The 21,501-nt window shown below is 33.9% G+C and overlaps 3 protein-coding genes across 5 annotated transcripts; 2 read left to right on the top strand and 1 right to left on the bottom strand.

The window, feature by feature from the left end:
• The first annotated feature begins 1,089 nt into the window (after positions 1-1,089).
• On the top strand, positions 1,090-7,548 carry LOC140957316 (E3 ubiquitin-protein ligase CHIP-like). 2 transcript variants are annotated; one of them, XM_073414516.1, is made up of 9 exons: positions 1,090-1,263; positions 1,358-1,566; positions 1,668-1,735; positions 1,862-1,925; positions 2,645-2,716; positions 6,597-6,730; positions 6,853-7,006; positions 7,076-7,186; positions 7,273-7,548. In XM_073414516.1, the coding sequence occupies exons 2-9, from the start codon at positions 1,465-1,467 to the stop codon at positions 7,396-7,398; spliced, it is 831 nt and encodes a 276-aa protein (XP_073270617.1). In that variant the 5' UTR covers positions 1,090-1,263; positions 1,358-1,464; the 3' UTR covers positions 7,399-7,548. The 2 variants fall into 2 exon arrangements, with proteins under 2 accessions (XP_073270617.1, XP_073270618.1); XM_073414517.1 differs by having other exon boundaries at positions 1,116-1,318; positions 1,451-1,566.
• A 1,963-nt stretch (positions 7,549-9,511) lies between these two features.
• Positions 9,512-11,721, bottom strand: LOC140957547 (U-box domain-containing protein 9-like). Of its 2 annotated transcripts, none has more exons than XM_073414857.1 (2): positions 11,197-11,721; positions 9,512-10,825 (listed from the first exon to the last, which is right to left on the bottom strand). In XM_073414857.1, the coding sequence occupies exons 1-2, from the start codon at positions 11,488-11,490 to the stop codon at positions 9,740-9,742; spliced, it is 1,380 nt and encodes a 459-aa protein (XP_073270958.1). In that variant the 5' UTR covers positions 11,491-11,721; the 3' UTR covers positions 9,512-9,739. The 2 variants fall into 2 exon arrangements, with proteins under 2 accessions (XP_073270958.1, XP_073270959.1); XM_073414858.1 differs by lacking the exon at positions 11,197-11,721 and adding an exon at positions 10,911-10,974.
• Positions 11,722-16,294: 4,573 nt separating this feature from the next.
• Positions 16,295-17,772, top strand: LOC140957372 (uncharacterized). Its single transcript, XM_073414600.1, has one exon. It carries the CDS (start codon positions 16,651-16,653, stop codon positions 17,557-17,559), a length of 909 nt encoding a protein of 302 aa, XP_073270701.1. The 5' UTR covers positions 16,295-16,650; the 3' UTR covers positions 17,560-17,772.
• The last annotated feature ends 3,729 nt before the right edge of the window (positions 17,773-21,501 follow it).

Genomic DNA, 21,501 nt, shown 5'->3' with positions numbered 1-21,501 from the left:
TTTGTGATAGTACAATTTTTTTTATAATTAGTTCGATTTAATAAAGAGTCATACTGTCATTTGAAATTATTATATTTAAATGTTAATGAGAGACCAAATTGTAATATGAAATAATGTAATAAAAAGATAGAGAGACTAACCTACAATTTAAAATAATGAAATTAAAAAAATACAAAAATACCATACCATGACAATATTTTTTTATTATAAATTACCAACTGCTTGACTTCAAGCATGTCCGACGACTGCGTAACCTTAAGACATTTCGAAGTTTATCCAAAATTTTATCCCGGCTACCTAAGCTGAAATTTTTGATCATTTAGTAATCTTTCGAATAAGAAATGACCCACAAAGCATTTTTTTTAGTTGAGAGAGAATATTGATATAATTGTATATCGAACTGGATACATTGTCCCAAAATTGCTACGAGTCATCAACCACAAATCATGTTTTTTTTTAGTTGGAAGAAGATGATTGTTACAATTGTGTCTTGAACTGGATATTTCATCCCAGCAGACTACAAGCCATTGACCACAAATCATGTTTATGACAAATCACGTGTAAAACGGTAGTTACGTACATGTCTCCGATCAATCAACTAGTATTAAAAGCATAACGCGGGAAAACGTATGTTATTGCCAAAAAAAAAAAAAAAAATCGATCTATCTTTTCACATAGTAGCACTTGTACGTTCTAGAGCAAATATCGCACGGCACGGATGAGATTCAAAAATTTGACACATTATTTAGTAAACTCGCTCCACGAGAAAATTAACATGATACTTTTTTTCTCACGACAATACTTGCAAAATTGTTTTGCAGATACGACATAAGATAGATGAAAGGTAAAAACTTGATATTTCATCGATTAAACTATATTCTGTAAAATAGAATTAACATCAATGTATCTTTTGTAACGACAAATCGTAGAAAGAAACCATTGCAAAAGTTTGATTAAAATGAATATATAAGACTAAAACATGTATGTACAACAAAAAAGAAACAAGAAATCCCTTCATCAATGTCGTATTCCATTACGTTAAACAATATAATAAAGAGAACAGTGAAGAATTGAAAAAGCCACAACGAAATTATAATTGGCTAATGGCACTGCCTCGTATATGGATATAGATGGCCTGGCCATAGCAAAAATGGATTTTCATTAGCTTAAAGTTCTTCCAGTCCGAATACAGCTTTGACGTGCTCTTCCCGGCTTCCACCATCGCAAGCGTACCTTCCGAATTTTCAAACACAATATTCCCTGGTAATAGTAAAATCAAGAAACTTCTGGATAAATCGATTCGTCTTTCTCCTTTACGGTCTGTTCTTCTTTGATTATTCAATTACTTGTAATTCAGACAGGAACCACTTTGTACGTCTGCCTGTGCTTTTGCGCGTGGGTGTGTGTGTAGCGTTTAAGTTCTGTTCATATATCTAAAAACTTGGTCAAGGGGTGGAGACGAAAATGTCATCGTTGGCGGCGAAACAGGCGGAGATACTCCGGCAAGACGGCAACGCGTGCTTCAAAAAAGATAGATTCGCCGCTGCCATTGATGCGTATACTGAGGTTCTTTAATTTTTATTTTTACGTGTTCATCAGATGTTGTGGATCGACAGATATTAAAGATTTCTGAAAAAGGTTGATTTTTTTCTCTCTTTTGATTTTAGGCTATAACGTTGTGTCCTAACGTTCCGGTATATTGGACGAACCGGGCTTTGTGCCATCTCAAGAGAAAGTATGCGCGATCAGTACATTTACTGAAAAGCTTTCCAACTGTTGTTAATTTCTTGGTATTTTTAAACGATTTTATATGTTAAATTTATTGCCCTTATGTGGGATTTTGTGCGCATTTTGGGTATAGCAACTGGACGAGAGTGGAGGAGGATTGTAGGCAAGCCATTCAGCTTGATCATCATTCTGTTAAGGTCTGGTTTACTAAATAATTTGTCAAATCACGTTACAGTTCTGTTTGTGTTTATTGAGTCGTATGTTATCTGCTACATTGGGATGTCTTGTATTCATTACTAGTTTTACAGTATATACCAAGATTGCTAGTCCAGACCTTCCCTGAGGTTCCCTATCTCATATTCTCGTTATCAAGGCATTGCTAAGGCTGCAAGTCAATTGCCAAAAGTGCTCGACTATGTACTTTTGTTGTTTGGAGCAATATTTTAAAAGATTCCAGATGTATTTTAGGGGCAGATATTAAAAAAAATTGATTTAAAGTTGTTTAATGATCAGCGATAATCTTTATTTGATTTATCTAGTAGTTATTTTCGTTTATTAGTTTCTTTTTATCGGATGTGATATCGTGGGCAAACTTGAATAATAATGTTATTGAATTTGTTCTCTCCCTCCTCTCTCTCTCTTCTTCTCCTGCGGCTTCTTTCCCTATTCTCTTCTCCCCAATTCTAAATCAACTTGTTGAATATAATTGAATTAACATGCATAACTGCTTGTTTTGATTACCTAAATTAATGCTGCCGCGGTGGACACCATATCATGAAGTATTCTATTCATGAAACCGTTCAAGATTTGTGATCGTGTTGTGGATTTTACGTGCATTATTGTTTTCTGAGCATTTAAACATGAACTTTGGGATAACGATCTCATGTCCTACTGACACCTGTATTTTTAATAACAGGGTCAATATATGCTCGGTCTTGCATTGCTACAAAAGAAAGAATATGCAGAAGGTGTCAAGGAATTGGAGAAGGTACTTGATTTTTACTTTTTCAGAAAAGTACCAGCATGTGAAAAGTTTCTTTTTGTAAATGAATGGACGCATGTGCATACGTCAAGAGTATCACATTCATCTTGGTGGCACCATCATCTTTTGCCAAGTCCGGTAGAATTCAAATAAAATATTTACTTGGATTTTGAGCTTTGTTGTTAGGTCTAGTTGGAGATGATAGGTGGGATGGTTCGACCACTATCATAGCCAGTGAGAAATATGCATTTGCTGGCAACTTGGTTTTGATTATCTTCCAATTTTGTAAAATAAATGTAGATTTTAATGCTTAATACTGGTCCTAAGTGAACATCAAACTAATTTCTCAAACCTCAATCTTCTGAAAAAATCATATTGGAAGACATTAAGGCAGTTGATATCTTTTTCCCTGACTGCAAAAGAGGATTTTTTCCATTGGCGATTGCCCATCATGATATCTACCATTTTCCACCTGACATTACAACATTTACTAGCACGGCACGCACTTGAACTTTTCACTGGGATTTGTATCTGGGGATGTATCCAATTTATGGAAGTTGCATGATGTAATTGGTAAAGGGTATTTTTATCTAGACTCCTTAAGTGTGTGTTGCTTCCCATTTTTCTTCTTGCATGTTACGAGAAATGAAGGAGTGTAATATGAAATCTGATTCATATCATTTATGTTGAGAATTTTCATTTATATGATTTGATTGTGATTAGTTATATGAAAGATTTCCCTTCATATTTATGACAAGATATTTTCACCTCTATAAAGGGATGGTAATTGAATCACAAATTAGAGATGAATAGAGTTTTAGCACAACGATAGCATTTTCTCGTAGATGTAGGACTTTTTGGTTGAACCATGAGTGATTTAACTGTCCACGTCTTCTCTGTTTTTCTTATTTAGGGGACACGATCATAAATTTTTTTTGTTATTGTTCAATTGAAGATGAAACATCATGTCTGTGCTTCTCTGCTCTCTGTCTCTCTGATATTAAATACAACATCCCACAATTAAACATTTTTCTGCTTCGAGCTGAACACTTCAATGCTGATTCTCAAGTGTAACTTGAGGGGAACTGTCAATTGAATTAATGTATTTTGGGATCAGATTTGATATAATTTAGATCAAGATACTTTGATATGATTTGATTTGATCGTGTTCTAAATTAAGAGACATTAATTGAGTTCTAGTCAGCGTAATCATGTAAAAATCTTTATGACAGAACCACACAATTCTTTTGTGACTATATTTTTACTTCTTAAAATTCAAGAAAAGCAACATTTGCTTCTAAACCTCCAACCGGATAGAGTGAGGCTATGATACCTTTTTAAAATTTTGACTTATAATTTTTAGTCTTTTTCTGTGCACTGCATAATAAATGTCTTAATTTGGGTAAAATTCACTCACGTTAGAAACCAATTACCCAGTCATCATATTTAATTTCCCATTGCCAACACTATTTATTTGATTGCGTTCACGGAGAAGGTTCTTGAGACCAGTACATATTTCTGTATAAATTTTTCCATGAGAACAGCTGTCTGCAAGCATTTGATGTATGTTTCTTGCGATGCTTTTTTTTATATAAATGTCTTAAAACTAATATAGGCATCGATGCTTTCCTTTCCATGGTTGTGTTTATCAAGTTCTTTTTTTACCATTATCACGAGGTTTTGACTTTTGATACCTTCTGTGTTTCCATACATCTGTAGCATTAATTTAAACTTGTTCGATCATCTTGTAAACTATCTATGCTCGGATATGTACTTGGACCCCATGTTTGATGCATATGACTGTGGTTGAGACCAAAGTTCTAAAATTCACTAGGCATTAGTCGAGCACCAGCCCAGCTCGTAACACCTAGGCTAGGACTAGGCGCTGCTAGGCGGATTTCACGGTATTATCATAATAAGATGAAGTTTGGTGTGTTAGGGCAAGCCATCAAATCACATTTTTTGTTGGATTTTGGTTTATGGCCAATAAAAAAATTTCTTTTCTTTTTTTAATAAATTAAAAGCCCAAAATCCTTTTTTAAAAAATCCCTAAAAAATCCAAAAAAATATTGGGTAAGTTTACGGTCGCCTAGGCTGACTGATTAGCACTTTTCGGTGTGGTTGCCCTGCGCCTGACCGTCTAGGCTGAATTTTAGAACACTGGTTGAGACCAAAGTCTTCATACACATGGTATCATATCTGAATCATGTTAGTTCACCATATAATAGTCCTGGCAATATCGAAGTACACCATACCGTAATAGCTCGTCTGCCAACATACTGGACCAATAAATGGATTTGGCAACAAAATAATTGCATGATTTTTGCGTTCGTATTTTATTCGATGTGGAATGACCTATATTAATAACCTGCTGAATTGTTTGTTTTGTTATTATTCAAATATATAGTGTGTCGTGAAGAAGGAACTTGTTGAATAAACCAAATCTATCCAATTTTTGTTGGTTATCTATGTCCTTGCTTATCTACCGTCTTTATTGAGGTTTATTATTGCAAATAAATTTCATTAAATGCTAATTATTATTATTATTACAATTTTTTTTAATCAAGAACATGGCTTTGAAAATCTTTCAGCTGCCAGCATGCAGCTCACTACCAGAGATCTCCTGTAGTGATACAAGATAGCCGAGAGCCTTGTGGTTGTGATATTTATTTATTTTGCACTTTTTTTTGTTGTATTTGTTGGCTACTAATATCAAAATCATATAGGAACCGATTCTAATCCCCACCTGTTCGAAATCTCCTTCTTTTCGGTCTCTAAAACTTCGCTTACGATGTACCTTAAAAAAAATTCTGCGGTATCTCAAAGCATCACCATTTTTTAAGAGTATCACATATCTCCAATGAACAAGATAATATCGAGTGTTTGTGTCATATGCGAGTATGAAAGTGTGAAATGTGGAAAGTATGCATCTATCTTGCAGTTTATGGAAATCACGTCTTAGTGAAAAAGGATTTTAAATGATTTTCTATTTAAAATGAGTTTCTTCATGACAGATAGGCAATAATTGTGTAGTTTGTGCCATGGTGCAAATTTTTTTTTTTGGGCTGTGGCATTGATGGATACATCCAGAGATCGTTGATTGTGATTGTGTATATATCAGGTAATAAGTGATTTTTACCCTATCCACTTAGAAGGACATAAGGGCGGTGCTGGTGAAAGTTGGTGAATGTAATGACTTTGGTGGTTAGCTGTGTCAGCGCTAAATATTTTAGCATTTAAGTGGTAGTCATATGCAATTGGCATATGATGTCCAGCGGTATTTTTGGTAATGTTTGAGGATATATTGATCAGGAACTAAAATTAGAAATTACACCAAGAGGTAGGTTGAATAAAGCGTTTAGAACCACAATTTCTTCGAAATTTTCCAAATGTACAGGAGGGAAGGAAATTGTCTTTTAAAGTGCGCCCAGGACGAACAGTCCTTGTGATAGATTCCTGTATAGTGGTGCATGATCTCGTGATCGGTTCCTTGAATTTTTCCAGGCAAACTAAACTCCTTGTGTGCTTGCTGCCGTTATTACCTTTTACAAAGTAATTGTAAACCGATTTGGTATGTTTGATATTCTTTACGTTACATACCTTTTTATGTGGTTCATAGTAATTGGATGCCAAAAGCCATTTTCCTTTTTGCGTGCTATATGGTTAGTTTCAATGCTCTGGTTTAGTTTGTACGGATATTAATCAGCAGTTGTCTCATGTTCTCATCTTATTCATGCAAGTGGTCCTGATAAATGTTTGGGATATCAGTATCTGGATGTGATTGTGGCATTTTCATATTGTAATGCTTTTTTGTTAAAATAACACCTGAAGTTTTGTGGTAGAGGATATTTTTTTTGAATTTTATGTTTTGTGCGATGTAACATAGGCGTTGGACCTTGGTAGGGGTGCAAACCCGAATGGCTACATGGTAGAGGAGATATGGCAGGAGCTTGCAACAGCAAAGTACCTGACATGGGAACATGAATCTACCGAGCGTTCTTGGAAACTTCGAAACTTAAGGTAGTACTCTTGTCTGTATGCCTTCTTTTTAAAACTCGTTTCACATTCATATTGTTCCCTTTTGCCTTCGATGTTTTGAATTGCTTTCCTTATGCTACACTGTTGAATTTCTTTATGACCAGAGAAGCATGTGTGGCAGCTCTGAAGCAGAAACAGTTCCTTGATGCTTCTGATACGGAAGGTTTTGTGGATGAAAATGCCAAGTCTAATCTAGAACAACTCAAAGCTCTAGGCAGCATATTTGACAAAGCTGCTGAAGACGACACTCCAGCTGAGGTAACCCAATGTTCCCCATGTCTGGCATGCTCCTTGCCCAACTCTTCTGAAACCGTTCTATTATTTCAGGTGCCAGATTATCTTTGTTGTAAAATTACTTTGGACATATTCCGTGATCCTGTGATTACTCCATGCGGGATCACATATGAGAGAGCAGTGATCCTTGAACATCTGCTGAAGGTACATTTCTCATTTCTTTTCTTAGTTAATAGTGTCGATTGCCATATAAATTCATCGAATTACCTTCCAACTTCATCCCCTGTTAGGTGGGAAAATTCGACCCCATCACCCGGGAACCACTTTATGCTTCTCAGCTTGTTCCAAATTTGGCCATAAAAGAAGCTGTAAGAGCATATCTGGAGAAGCATGGGTGGGCTTATAAGACGGATTAACGATTTTATTATTTGTTCGAGTTTTGAAAAAGCACATTAGAGCCAGATTACCCTTCTTTTGAAATGTACATTATTTAAAATCGAATCTTGTACAGTGTTGTAGAAGACTTCCCCCCTTATAACATCATCCGTTCGATTTATGCTGCATTATTTTTGCGTGTTCCGTTTGTTCGATTTAAATTGTTGAACTTGTAATGTTTTGTTGTTCGAAAGTATTCTGTTTACCTAAGCTGTTTGAAAGTCTATGACAGTTGTTGACACTTGAAAATGTATAGTCAAATTGCAGATACTCGATAGAAGGATTCAAACAAGTGAGGTTTAATAATAAATTTTTATTTTTGTTATGAACTATAGTCTTTGTATCTCACTTGCTCTTGAAAATGATGACACCCATCCATGTTTTCGTAGGTCTCGTTAGGAAACACGCATTAAGTGTTTGAAATATAGCCGTCTAAACGGGTTGGCTCCGTCTTGCTAATATGAATAAAAATCGATTAGATGTGTTCTTCTAACCAAATAAGTGAGTTGAGTTGACAATTTCTTAATCTTACCAAATGACGGGGTGTTCATAGCAGGCTGCCATGGGATTGCAGACTTTCCCGTCCCGCTATCTCGTTTTGGAGTTTCTAGTTAGAAATATTTGGAGTTGTGGGGAATCAAATAAAATACTCTGATCACAAACAGATGTATTGTTAAAAACATTGTGTGTGTGTGTGTGTGTAAAAAAAGACTCGTGTTTCTCACTTTCAATGTTTCACTCAAATCCCATCAAATTCTTCTCAGAGAGCTAATAGTAAACACCAAGAGAAGTACAATAATTGCATGAAACTCAAATCAGGACAAAAAAGCATTGGCACATTGCCATAACTCTACACCTAAATCCTAACATAACCCAAACCACAACACATGAACAACTAAAGCATGTCTTCTTAGGCACATGAAATGAAAAGAAAAGAAAACTCGAAATTAACAAGGATTCCTTGCCAGGGTAATGATAATAAGAAATAAGTAACAAAAATTGGGTCCATAGAGTTGACAAATATAAAAGAAAAGGCACAATGGCAAAATTTGGAGTTTTCATAGCTTGCGACTCATATTTTCATAGTAGAAATAACATTTACTTAGAGTTGAATGTTCTCCCACAATAACATAAACAGGACATCATCGTTCAAGTGTCCTTTTAAAATATATGTGTGTATATACACACACACACACACACACACACATATATTTACTGCAAGATAAAATTTGATAAGTTTGGCAGCCCGTGGGATGGACCACAAAACAAGAGAATATGGCCAAATCATTTCTTCTTATGAACTTTCGAAAGTTCAATCTGGAGTCACTCCTCCAATTATTAATCACCACTTCATTATGCTACGTGTTTGTTATGGATTTGGATTCGACCCTCGAGTACAAATCTCATCATTCAACATCAAAACAACTCCAACCATCAATAATGCAAAATTTCCAATAAAAAAAAAAGAAGAAAGAAAATAAGAGTCCATTAAAATAAAGAACCAAGTTGAATCTTTTCTTTATAATTGAGCACTTCGATTCGAGACACATTCCAGCGTATTGACAAGGTTTTAACGGACTACGCTATCAAGAAAGAATAAAATAGTTGCAAAATTCCGATAAAGTGGGATCTGATCGCTTCCTGATAAATCCAAACCAACTATTCAACGCTTTTTATATTGACGATTTAATAGACTTACTTTTTTTTAAATCAAAAATTTGTGTGAGACAGTCACACGGATCGTATTTTGTGAGACGTATATCTTATTTGGGTCATCAAAAAAAAATATTACTTTTTATGCTAAGAGTAGTACTTTTTATTGTGAATATCGATAGGGTTGACCGTCTCACAGTTAGAGATTCGTGAAACCGTCACAAGAAACATACTCTTTTTTATTACAATAACGTTGGGATTTTGCTTTTATGATCAAGAGATGAGATGTTTACGTCACTACACAACTCGACCGCCTCTATCATCAAGAGGTTTACGTCACTAACTAGACCGCAATTTGATAAAACTTATTGAAAAGCAATTTACTGAATTATTAACCAAAGAAACAACCTATCACTAAAACCAACACAATATCACTTCAACTAGAAACAAACCAATACACCTATGCATCAGCAAAATTTATAGATAAAGCATCCCACCATATTATTCACAATAACCGCAAGCGAGCCGTAAAATTAAGATCAAACCCTTGTTCTCGGGTAAAGAATATACATATACAAGGAAGTTTGAAGCTTGAAAAACGACCAGAAGATACCTTCACTTTTATGATGGAGAATAATTTACAGGATACATCCTCGAAAACTTGATCAATCATGCCGTATGGGTAAGACTGACGGCCCTATTAAGTTTCCCGAGTATGCCACCAGCTTTTCTTTTCGCCCTCGAAGTTCCATTTTGAGCAAGCTGAGATATTGTACCGAACACATTCTCCTCGTCCCTTATTTCTTTCCACTTGGAACGATCACTAAAACATATAGTATGTAGAATGGCGATGCAATTCTCCTTATTTCTACCGCAAGACGTCTCCCTAAGTATGCTGAGCAAGCATGGGACGGCCCCGAGTTCTCCCATGTCCTCTATGGCTTTTTGATTGGTCGATAGCATAGCGAGGATGGAGAGTAACTCATCAACGTGCGTTCTACTCTTGATCTTTTCCAAGATTGCTCGTACCGCACCATCTCTCACGGCTCTCAACTTATTCTCATGAATGATGCATAGATTAAAAATGGCTGATGCGGTGTCTCTCATAGCTAAGGAACACCCTTCATTTAATAGATCGATGAGAGGTTTCAAGGCACCCGATTTACCGATCAGCTCCTTGTTCGAGTCAAGGGCAGACAATGTGAAAAGGGCTGCAGCTGCATTGCTCCTCGTCTCGATTGTTCCAGACCTCAATGCATCCATAAGGAGAGGAACCACCACTGGCGTTTCGGCAACGAGCTTCTTGTTGTTGTCATGAATTGAGAGATTCAAAAGCGTGGTGATCAAATCTTCTTGGAGTTCCAAGTGAAAATGGGTTTGGAACTTGCTTTTGGAAAGTGGAGATAGCAACTGTGGTATGAAATCAACAGATTCACCGAAAAGGGCCCTGAAGGAAGGCATTTGTTTTGTCAACAATCGCAACTCTTTTGCGGCTTCTTTTTGTTCGGGTACTGTAAAAGACATTTTCTCCAGCAAAGAAACGAAATGGATTCGATCAGCTTCAGTCAACACCTCCTCATTAGTATACTGAACAGAGTCTGGCAATCTGAACCCATGATCCTTGCACCATTGTGCTGTCATTTCTCGGATCAAATGATTGGGCGTAAGTATAGTGTGTGAGAGTACTTGTTGAGTAACAGGGCATGTCCGATTCCCAGATTTCAACCATTTTTGAATAAATGGCCTATCATAAGTCTGCAAAATTCATTCGGAATATGTCAATAATAAAGGTAAAGAATAACTGGGAAGAAAGTGTATCAATAAGCTCCAAGAATATCACCTATGGATCCCCCAAAAAGGAGAAGATTAAGAAAAGGATCTTCAGAAAACTGGAAAAAGGAGGACTGATCAAACAAATATCAGCGCACAAAGAAAAAAACCAGCCGTGCATATAGGAAGATTAACAAAAAGGTGTAAACTTGAGCGAGCAAAAGATTAAAGCACGAGCTCAGGCAAAAACAGTCATCAAAATGAATATATTCAACAGAATTCCGCACTTCCACATTTGCAATCATAAAAAAACGTCGCGTTAAAAGTAAAATCACTCATAAAGTAAGAGTAAAAACCTGTCCAGTGGCAATAATCACAGGGTCCCTCATGAGTTCCTTCGAAAGCCGGCACTTAAACTCCTCCGGCACCGCCCCATGATCGAATCGTTGATAGTGAAGCTTCAAATAAACGAATTTCTTCAATTTCAGCTCCTTCAAATCACAGAGCATTTGACGGGCTCTATCGATCGCCTCTAAATTAACATCATCCTCATCCACAATCGCCTTCACCAATTTCTGCAACTCTTTCTTTAATTCCATTGCCTTCGCCACCGTCGTCGGATCTCTCTCAAACACACCACTTTTCGCCATCTCCCAATTATACTCCTAGGAATGGGTTTGTAATCCAATTATCCCAATATAATTTGATTTAGATTTCAGACACGGTGTGTGTCTTGTCCCAGTGAAGTGATGAACAAGAATTAAGGGAAAAGGTTGGTGTTGAGAATTACGTGTAGTGTGTGTGGTGCGAGTAAATGTAACATTCGGAATGGGCCCGCAGAGCTACGCAGGCTGAGATCCATGGCGAGACAGCTGGCAAGCTACGCGGAAGAGAAAGATCAAAGGCCTTTTCACTCCCTATTTTTAAAAAAAAATTATTTCTAATTTCCAATCATAATTATTTGTTTAGCTTTAAATTTTATTTCGAAAATGTTATATAATAATATGGATCATCAATTTAATTTATTGAATCTTATTTCAAAAATAAAAAAAATTATTAGAATATGTTCTAATATTTTAACAAATATAAATGTTGGGCATATTAGGTCAGTCGCCCCTGCAACTTTGCATGTGAGATGTGGATCGGATTGGATTTATACATATGATTTATTGTGTTTTCATTACAAATAATTGAAATCATAAATTGGTTTTGAATTTGTTATATAAATATTATTGATTGCTGTACATTTGTACTTGTGTCATTAATTCGTGCACAAAAATTCTTGTGAAACGATCTTACGGATCAATTTCGTAGGTCGAATCTCTTATTTGGGTCATCTATGAAAAAGTATTACTTTTTATGCTAAGGTACTGTTTGGTTCATGGTATGAGATATATACTATAGAGATAAGTAATATTTTGTAATAATAAAATAAATAAAAATTGATAATTAATATAGTGTTTGATTTAATTAATTTGATTGATTAAATTTGAGATAATATGATATTATCATTTTGTCATTGTTGAAAATATTAATAATATTATTTATTAAGGGTAATATCGTAATTTTATATTATTATTTGATTGATGTGAGATAAATTATTACGAATTTGATTGATGTGAAATAAATAATTAATAATTTGATTGATCGAGATAAATAATACTTGTACAAAACAAGTGATATGATAAGACTATTTATATTAGTACTTACAAGTACTTGAACCAAACACTACCTAAGAGTATTATTTTTTATTGTGAATATCGGTAGGGTTGACCCGTCTCACAGATAAAGATTCGCGATACCGTCTCACAAGAGACATACTCCATATTTATATTAATTTAATAAAGATAAATTAGTAAAAGAATAGAAAATATAACACTAATTGAGATATAAGAAAAAGGAAATTTAGCTTAAATAAGTGGGATGAAGAGAGTAAGAAATTGAATTGCCACTTGGAGTTCAAACTACTTTGGTACAAATGTTACATAAAAAAAAAAACAAACAAACAAACAAACACTGGTGCTTGCGATACGAGGTGGTGCTAATTGGCCCTCTAGCGAACTTACAAATTTGCGCAGCCTTGTTTTTCCCGACTTATTTTCACATGTTCTGAAGGAAAGAGGAATAATTATTTGTTTTACGAGAATTCGAAATGTTCATAGAAGTTCGAACACAATCACTCATTGTTTAGTGTATTTTGCTATGTCTTATCTTTTCTCGTTTACTTGGGGAGAAGGTATTTACCCATTTTGGTTGATAGATATATCTCGTCATAATTTGTCTAATGTATATATTGGTTTTGTTTTTTTAAAAAATAATTATTATCATAGCTTATGATATTTGTAAAGGATAATTGTACAGTTTCAAATAACATCCATCTAAGTGGGACGTTACCCATTTTGGGCTCATGTTTAGCTCAGGAAAAATTGAATGGATAAAGCCCAACCTTATTTACTTTGGCCCATTAAATGTTCTGTGGTTTTGTACTTCCATATCAATTAATTTAAAGAAAGAACTACAAGTAAATCTGATCCAATCTCATTACATGTTTATACTTGAAAAACTTGGTGTCTGATATCCATTTGGAAGGAGGCATTTAAAACACTAACATTTTGAGTCCTTTGCAAGAATAGGATTGAACAATATTATCTTAAACAAAAATAGATCGCGTTTCAACTTCACATATACATTGCTCAATGTGTTTTTCCATCACGAGTCGTGTTTTGTGTTACGATACGATAAAATCGACGTCTTATTTTATAAAAAGTCAACCTCTTATATCTTTCGACTCTCTTATATATATTTTTTTTTATCGGATAGAGCTCCATTAAGATTGCGTATATGTCATTCATTAACTTGCATTATTCACAACAGAGGCACAATGTTAACACGTGTAACATTAAGAAATCAATGTGATATTATAATATCCATCATTCCTTACAAGTGTTGACTGGAGAAACAACGTTATATTCTAGATGGGGCAGGCAACATTTTCCCACTCACGATAGGATATGTGTTTGAAAAACATGAAAAAACCTTACTATTATTATCTTATCTTACAACTGATATGACAACCAATATCATATCTTGAATTGTAAGTTGGTGTTATAATTTTTTAATAAAGACGTGGATATGGAAGTAAAAAAGGTGTAGGCAAATTAATGTGCCATGTAGTTCTAGTTTCATTTAATTTCTAAAATTCGATTCATACATATTTTGTTAGCCAAATTGCTAATAACGAAAATATAAAAATAAAGAACGAAAACAATCTCGTAAAGATACAGACAGAGCGACATCTTCAGTAGTCATCTTTATATAATTATACTCCATATAGCAATTTATAAATGAAAAGTTTCCGAACCACTGTCGAAGAGTAAGTATATCCATGTATCCTTTGGTCAGGCTTTATTGAGGTCTCGGTAGTCGACAATCAAAAACAGTATACAAAAATGAGCATACTATTGAAAGTATGAATATCGTGTATAAAATAACAACAATAAAACAGTAAATCAAATTGAGTCCTGTACGAAGTACAGTTTACTTAAAATAGATTTTTCCTCTCCGACGGTGCTTCAAGGATCTCGACAGACAACTGTTTCCAGGATACAACGGCAAAACCTTTCAGCAACTTAGCACGAAGTAACTACACTAGCGAACCGAAAACATACCTTCACTTTATCACCGAAATTTAACGGAGTCCAAATGAAAAGCTAACAATATGAAATACAAGAGAATACTTGAAAGAAATCTTGAGTGTTTGTAAAAACCATTTTTATACATATGGAATGAGGAAATGAACACACTATTTATAAGCCTCAAAATTCACACCAAGAGTCATACAAGATTAATTAATTCAATTAATCTTCTCATTAACTTAAGAATATGAATAGCCAAAAGTCTTCAATTAATTCAAGAATGTGGAAAGTCAAAAGACACTTCTATAATCATGAGTTACAATTAACCCAAAAATATGAAAATCCAAAAGACACTCTCACATTCATGAGACATAATTTTTATTCAAACTCTAAATTTGTTTCAAATTTCCAACATATTTCACATTTGAATTTATGTACGTAGTCATTTATAGGATATGAATATCCCAGCTTTCTTTCCTTTTTAGATTTTTGGCATCCGAAAAATCAAATAGAGTGGTAAAAACGTAATAGTCGTCTCACAAACGAAATACGTCCACATTTTCACATTTCAAATAAAATACTCAATTTCTTGTAACCTAAGACACCATATCCCTCTAAACGTCAACTAACATGTTTTCAAAACAATGGGATTATCTAAATTTAAAAGCTGATTTCTTGTGAGAAGATCTTACATGTTTATACATGTGAGACGAGTCAACTTGATCCACGTAATATTTTTCTTATAAAAAAAATATTTTTCCAAGAGAGAGATCGGGTCGGACTGATAATAGATTTTACAAGAATTTTTGTGAAATTTTAATATATAATCTTTTATAATTTGTACCACAAGCTATATGTTATTGATTAGGTTTTGCATAAAACTGTTGATTATGGAATAAATCCCAAGTAATCATTCACCTCCATTTTGTCTATCTTTCAACTCTTCCAATCACCAAGAGCCACACTCCATCCCCCTTAATTTCACGCCTCAGCTCCATCGTCTACCCAGAAGCCGAGACGACCCCAATCTCCAAATCCACACATCCATTTTGGATAATCCATTATATTACTACTATTTTTACCATTTGGGACGCATGTTAAAATTTTAATAATTTTTTTTATTCGTGAAATTATATGATGGAAGATATAAAGATGATAAATCAATATTTCGAATAATATAATAATTTACAATTATAATTGTTTGTAAAATTTAATCCGTGAAATAAAGATTTGTATCACACCTATTAGTTCTTTGCAACTACACATTATAAAATTGAGAAATGCATCAAAAGAAGCAATGGTTGACGGAGAACACGAACCAAACAAAGGAAAACTGAAGCTAAAATCATAGATTGATGTGGTAAAACTTTTGATCGAATGCATTTTTATTAAGTCATACTAGTATATAATGATTTAATGGATTATAACTTATTCTTAAAATTTGATAACATAGGTAATTGGATTTAATTTCACTGTCTATAAATAAAAAGAGAGTGATTTAATTTTGAGAGACTGAGTTGTGATCATAAATTAAATTAAAATACAATGATTTATTCAAATATCTAAAAGAAAGAAAAAATTTACTTCTAGAAGGCCTTTATAATATGGTTGTATGATCTCACATAGTTTTGTCCGCGAAACCAGTTGATTAGATCCATGATTATTATAAAAAGTAATATTTTTGACATAAAAAATAGTACTTTTTCTTAAATTAATCGGATCAGAGATCCGTGTCACAAAATTAATATGTGAAACGATCTTACAAGAGTTTTGAATTTTGATATATTTCATTNTACTTAAGATGATAAAATTACATTAAAAAAAATTTTGAGTGTGTCTGGATAAACCCCAAACGTTCACCAGGTGCCCACGCGTGCATGACACGTGCTTGGAGGTCGAGAATACGTACACGTGGCCCTGTCAGAGCCGTCTACGTAAGAGTACGGATAGAAGAATCCAACGGATATGCCTGATGCTGGTCGCTCTATTTTAAAACCCACCCACTCGAATACACCTTCACTTTCCAACCAGTCTCAGCTTTATCCATTAATTTTTTTATTTATTTCGAATATTCTTTTGTAAATTCCTCGGCATTATGCCATTTATCATCCCCTTAATTGTTTTTATGTCGTGATAAAAGAAACTCGAGATAAATTTTTTCAAGAAAGCTGAGAAATGTACACTAGAATGAAGGGAGTAACTGACCCGTTGGATGAGAGGGTGAAGGCCAGAATCGTCGGCCGTGATGGCTTTGACCCGGGTTACGTAAGCAGCGGAAGTGAGCACAGCGGTCAGGACGGGGATGGCGTCATCTCGCCCAGTCTCTCAAATATTTTCTTTGGCTTCAACGGTGACGCCGGAGATTCTGTTCCGGAGGCTGCTGATCAATGCTGTGAGGATAATGGCGAGCGTGATCCGTCGATCTCTGATTCGAATGAGGTGAATGTGGATTTGATTGAGCCGATCCTGCGGGATCAGAGAGATTTGTTTCAGAAAGTGCTTTTGGCTCATGTCATGAGAGGTCTGCAGGTGTTTTCATGCGCGAAATCTAGTAAACAGACCGTGCGGAGAAATGTGATGGCGTTTTTGAGAAATTTTGGTTATAACGTGGCGATTTGCAAGACCAAGTGGGACAGCTCCGGCGGACTCACTTCCGGGAACCATGAGTTCATCGACGTTATCCGGCCGGAACAGAACATGAGATACTTCATCGACTTGGAGTTCGCTTCGGAATTCGAGATCGCGAGACCTACGGAGTCTTACGAGCGTCTCCAGAAATGCTTGCCGGCGGTTTTTGTGGGAACCAGCGATACTTTAAAGCAAATTTTGAAGGTCATGAGCGACGCTGCTAAACGATCTCTGAAGCGCAGAGGCCTCCTCCTTCCACCGTGGAGGAAACACCGCTTCATGCAGAACAAATGGTTGGGTACCTACCGCCGGACAACAAATATCTTTCCGGCGTCGTTTTCTTCTACTTCTCCAGTGAATCAATGCTACTCGGTCAAGTGCCGCGCCGTCGGCTTTGACGCCGGTGTCAACGGCGGAGGTGTGCTGTTGCCCGCTACGGCCGCCCGTACCCGTTGATTAATTTCGAACTCCAATTAATTTATGAGTAAATTTTGTAATTTTCTATGCATATATGTTTGTTTTATTCTCGGTATTATCCATTGTACGCGGCAACTGCACTTTGTATACATGTCGGCGCAGGTTAGCCTCGCGTCACGTGTAAATTGGGAAAAATCATGTAAGATCATTAGAAAAAGATTTTGTCAAATAAATCCAACGGTTCCATGGCTATTACGTATTATTCGGTATTATTGTTAATAATGAATTTTTATACACTAATTTATTTCACGATTTAAAGGCATTAAAAGCTTATAACAATGGTAATAATTTATAAGGAATAAGTAAAAGATACACACACGTTATATGTGTTATTATTATTTTTAATTTGATCAAATAATATTAATAAGAATTATTTTAGAAGAGCTCTTCGATTTAAAAAGAAAGTTTTGTTTAGATTTTTTTTATTTAAAATATCAATTGACTTAAAGAGATTTTTAGTAAACTAAAAAGAGTAATTATGTAATTAAATATTTTGGTATCTTTTAAAATAATTAGGTCTCAAACTTAATAATATAGTATAGATGAACTAGTTATTACAATAACAAAACGATAATTTGATACCGAGTTCCATAAAAATATATTGTTTGTATAATGATTTTTCACAAATTGCTTCATATTTGCATTGTTAAGTTTTAAAATGTACTATTTTTATTTATAATCATTGATCTTATAAAAATAAAAAAATAAAAACAACATATAGAAACAAAAACTAATAATTAACGAGCAGAAATTTAAAGTTATTCTTACTCGATTAATTGTTGCTTAATTTTAACGTGCATCACCATTCACTAGCCAGCCTTTTTTTTTTGTTTGAAAATAATGTATGCAAAGTTTATCGAAAAGCTCGAAGTTGTAACGAGACGTTATGCTTTCAGCTATCTACAAAATTCCAACTGTTACTAACTATTATTAAATTCACAACAGACCGATTGAGCTAATATATAATTTAATAGATTTGTGTTATAATAAAGGAAAAAATATTATTATACCACAAAAAATTTTATGAAACGATTTCATTATTCAATTTTGTTATAAGATAGTCGACCTATGTTACGAATAAATATCTTAAAAATTATTATATAAATGAGTAGGTCTCTTGTGAGACGATCTCACGAATCTTTATCTGTGAGACGGGTCAACCCTACCGATATTCACAATAAAGAGTATTACTCTTAGCATAAAAAGTAATATTTTTTTATAGATGATCCAAATAAGATATTCGTCTCACACATATTTTTGCCATAATTCATAAATAATAGATTATCATGGATATGGATCAGGTGTTACAATCATAGTTAATATCATAAATAATAAAATAAAAAAAAACGTGTAGATGTTAGAATTAATATTTAGTAGGTCGAATACCCATCCATTGCATCGATGGGGTGTCGACGTGGCAGATTTTTTATTTTATTTTAATGAAATAATTTGAATGGATTTGAGGGTTGGATAAGAAACCTCTGGCATAAGGATTGGACAACTGGCTGCTACTCTATTCATCATTAATTTTATCAATGTACAAGTGCCACCTATTTTTTATTTTTTTATTTTTGGTTCCCGGGACCCTTTCTATTATACAATTCATAAACAAAAAATATCATAAATTATACTTTATTAAATGTTTATTACTCACCTACTTATTAACTACCGTATCTCGTATTCTAATTTTTCAAATTCTAAAAGTTACATAAATAATAAGATAAACTAAGTTGAAAAATATTAATAAAAATCATATATAAACCTATACACGCGAATTATCATATACGTAGTCCGGAAAGCTATTCGATCAAGAACTTGATGTGATAACTGTACTAGTTGAATAATCAATCTTCTTAGTTTGGATTTTGCTATTGAACCCGATCGAGCCTGAGAAAATGGTTAATGAACTTGAGTGGGTATCAAGTAACTAAAATTTGTTCACGTTAATCGAGCCAGATCAATGTTTAGGTCGCCTAGACAGAGAGTAGGCGTCTACGATATCAACATAATACATCACACAATATAACTTGAACATAATAACATTAAATTATAAAATACATTCAAAATTAAACAACAAATCGAATATCACCAATTTATCTCACATCTTCTTTATAATTTTAAAACTTATTTTTCATGGGACACAAACTCATTATCATCATTATGATTGTTATCTTCTTTTTGGGGATACAAAAAAAAATCATTATCGTAAAGTTCTCTCACTCTAGAGATTTTTCGACGTAGATTTTTATCTATCCCACTTGCTTCATCAACTATTTTCTAAGTGAGCCCCGAACTAGTTCAACTTCATCAATGCCACTCTTACCAATTTGGATATGTGAGCACCATACGAATTCTATTATGTACATGGATCAAATATATCATCATTTTTTTACATGCATTTGTTTTGAATGCTTTCCCAAATAATCATTTTAAATCTTGGAAGCTTGCCAATACTTTCAAGCATGAGATTGACTGTGTGAGTTTCACGTGAACTCCAAAAGATCATGTGCTGCTTTTTCTATAATCAATTTAGATTGTTTGTTACAATCTGAACAATATTTTTACTATTTAACATACTTGTCAATATATTCAAAATAAAGTCTAGTTGTATGTGTCTCGTATGAACATGTCTCGTCTGAAGACTCCTTATACTTTAAAGATATAATATCCTCCTTGCAATTAACACATAAATTTAATATGATCATTCTTTTTATATCACTCCGTGAATGTGTTTCAATCGAAAACCCATTTTTTTCCTTATTCTTCTTCGTGTTTCTTAAACAGTTCTTTTTTCTTTCAACTTCTACTTTCAAAAGTGGCTCCTCTAATCGTTTGTAGCATCTAGGATGCATAGGGCTATTAATCGCCGTCAAGGATCCCTTGCCTGCTAGACTTGTCGACTGGAACATTTTTTGTGTTGTCGTTCATCGCCTTGGCAGCCGCCGGCATAATTTTAAAGCATCGTCAGATCTCAATTGCAACGTTCTCATATTTTTATAATCGTGAGACAGATCAACCATATTTATACATACATAGAAAAATAATATGTTTGACAAAAAACTATATTTCTTAGTCAAATCAGCTAATATCACATAATAATTATTCATAATATAACTAAAAGAAAGATATTTTTCAGTGAAAAACAATATTTTAAATATAAATAATAATATTTTTCACGAGTCAAATATTTTTCACTCAAATTGACATGTGTTAGAAAATATTTCTCCATGACACAACTTAAATTAATAAATGGTACTTTTACAGTTTAAAATAATATTCTGGATATTAAAAGTAATGTTTTTATGGGTCGAGTTCTGTGTTGAAGTTTTGTTTCATAAAGTTGTTTTGTAAGACAGTCTCACATGAGTTTTTATACAATATTTTTTATGAATCGCGTTCAAGATCAATCTCACAAACTTTTTATATGTGACAAGCTCGCGTTAGTTTTTGTAAATGAACATATGTGCTTTAAATCTTTTATGTGCAATTTAACAATCATCATTTATTTATATATTTATTGAGAATAACAATCATATTATATTAGAATTATTTCATCTTACATAAGGTAAAATAATTCGATAAAGAAAAAGAAAGTGGGGGCCAAATATACAGTTGGATAATGTACAATATTTAATGAATGGAGATAAGGTAAAATTTGTCTTTAATAATTAACTTCGACGAGGGGTTGTTGACCCAACAAATAATTAATTGGCATCTCTGTTGTGATAATTAACTAAAGTCAATTATATATAGAGTTGGTTTTTTGTGAGATAGTTTCGCGAATCTTTATATGTGAGACGGGTCAACACTACCGATATTCACGATAAAAAGTAATACTCTTAGCATAAAAAATAATTTTTTTTTATGGATGACTCAAATAAGAGATTCGATCAACGAAATTGATCCGTGAGACTGTCTTTT

This window comes from Primulina huaijiensis, chromosome 14 (assembly GCF_012295235.1).
Source record: "Primulina huaijiensis isolate GDHJ02 chromosome 14, ASM1229523v2, whole genome shotgun sequence".
NCBI classification, from domain to species: Eukaryota; Viridiplantae; Streptophyta; class Magnoliopsida; order Lamiales; family Gesneriaceae; genus Primulina; species Primulina huaijiensis.
Note: the sequence above shows the minus strand (reverse complement) of the source record. Positions and strands in the feature narration are given on the sequence as shown.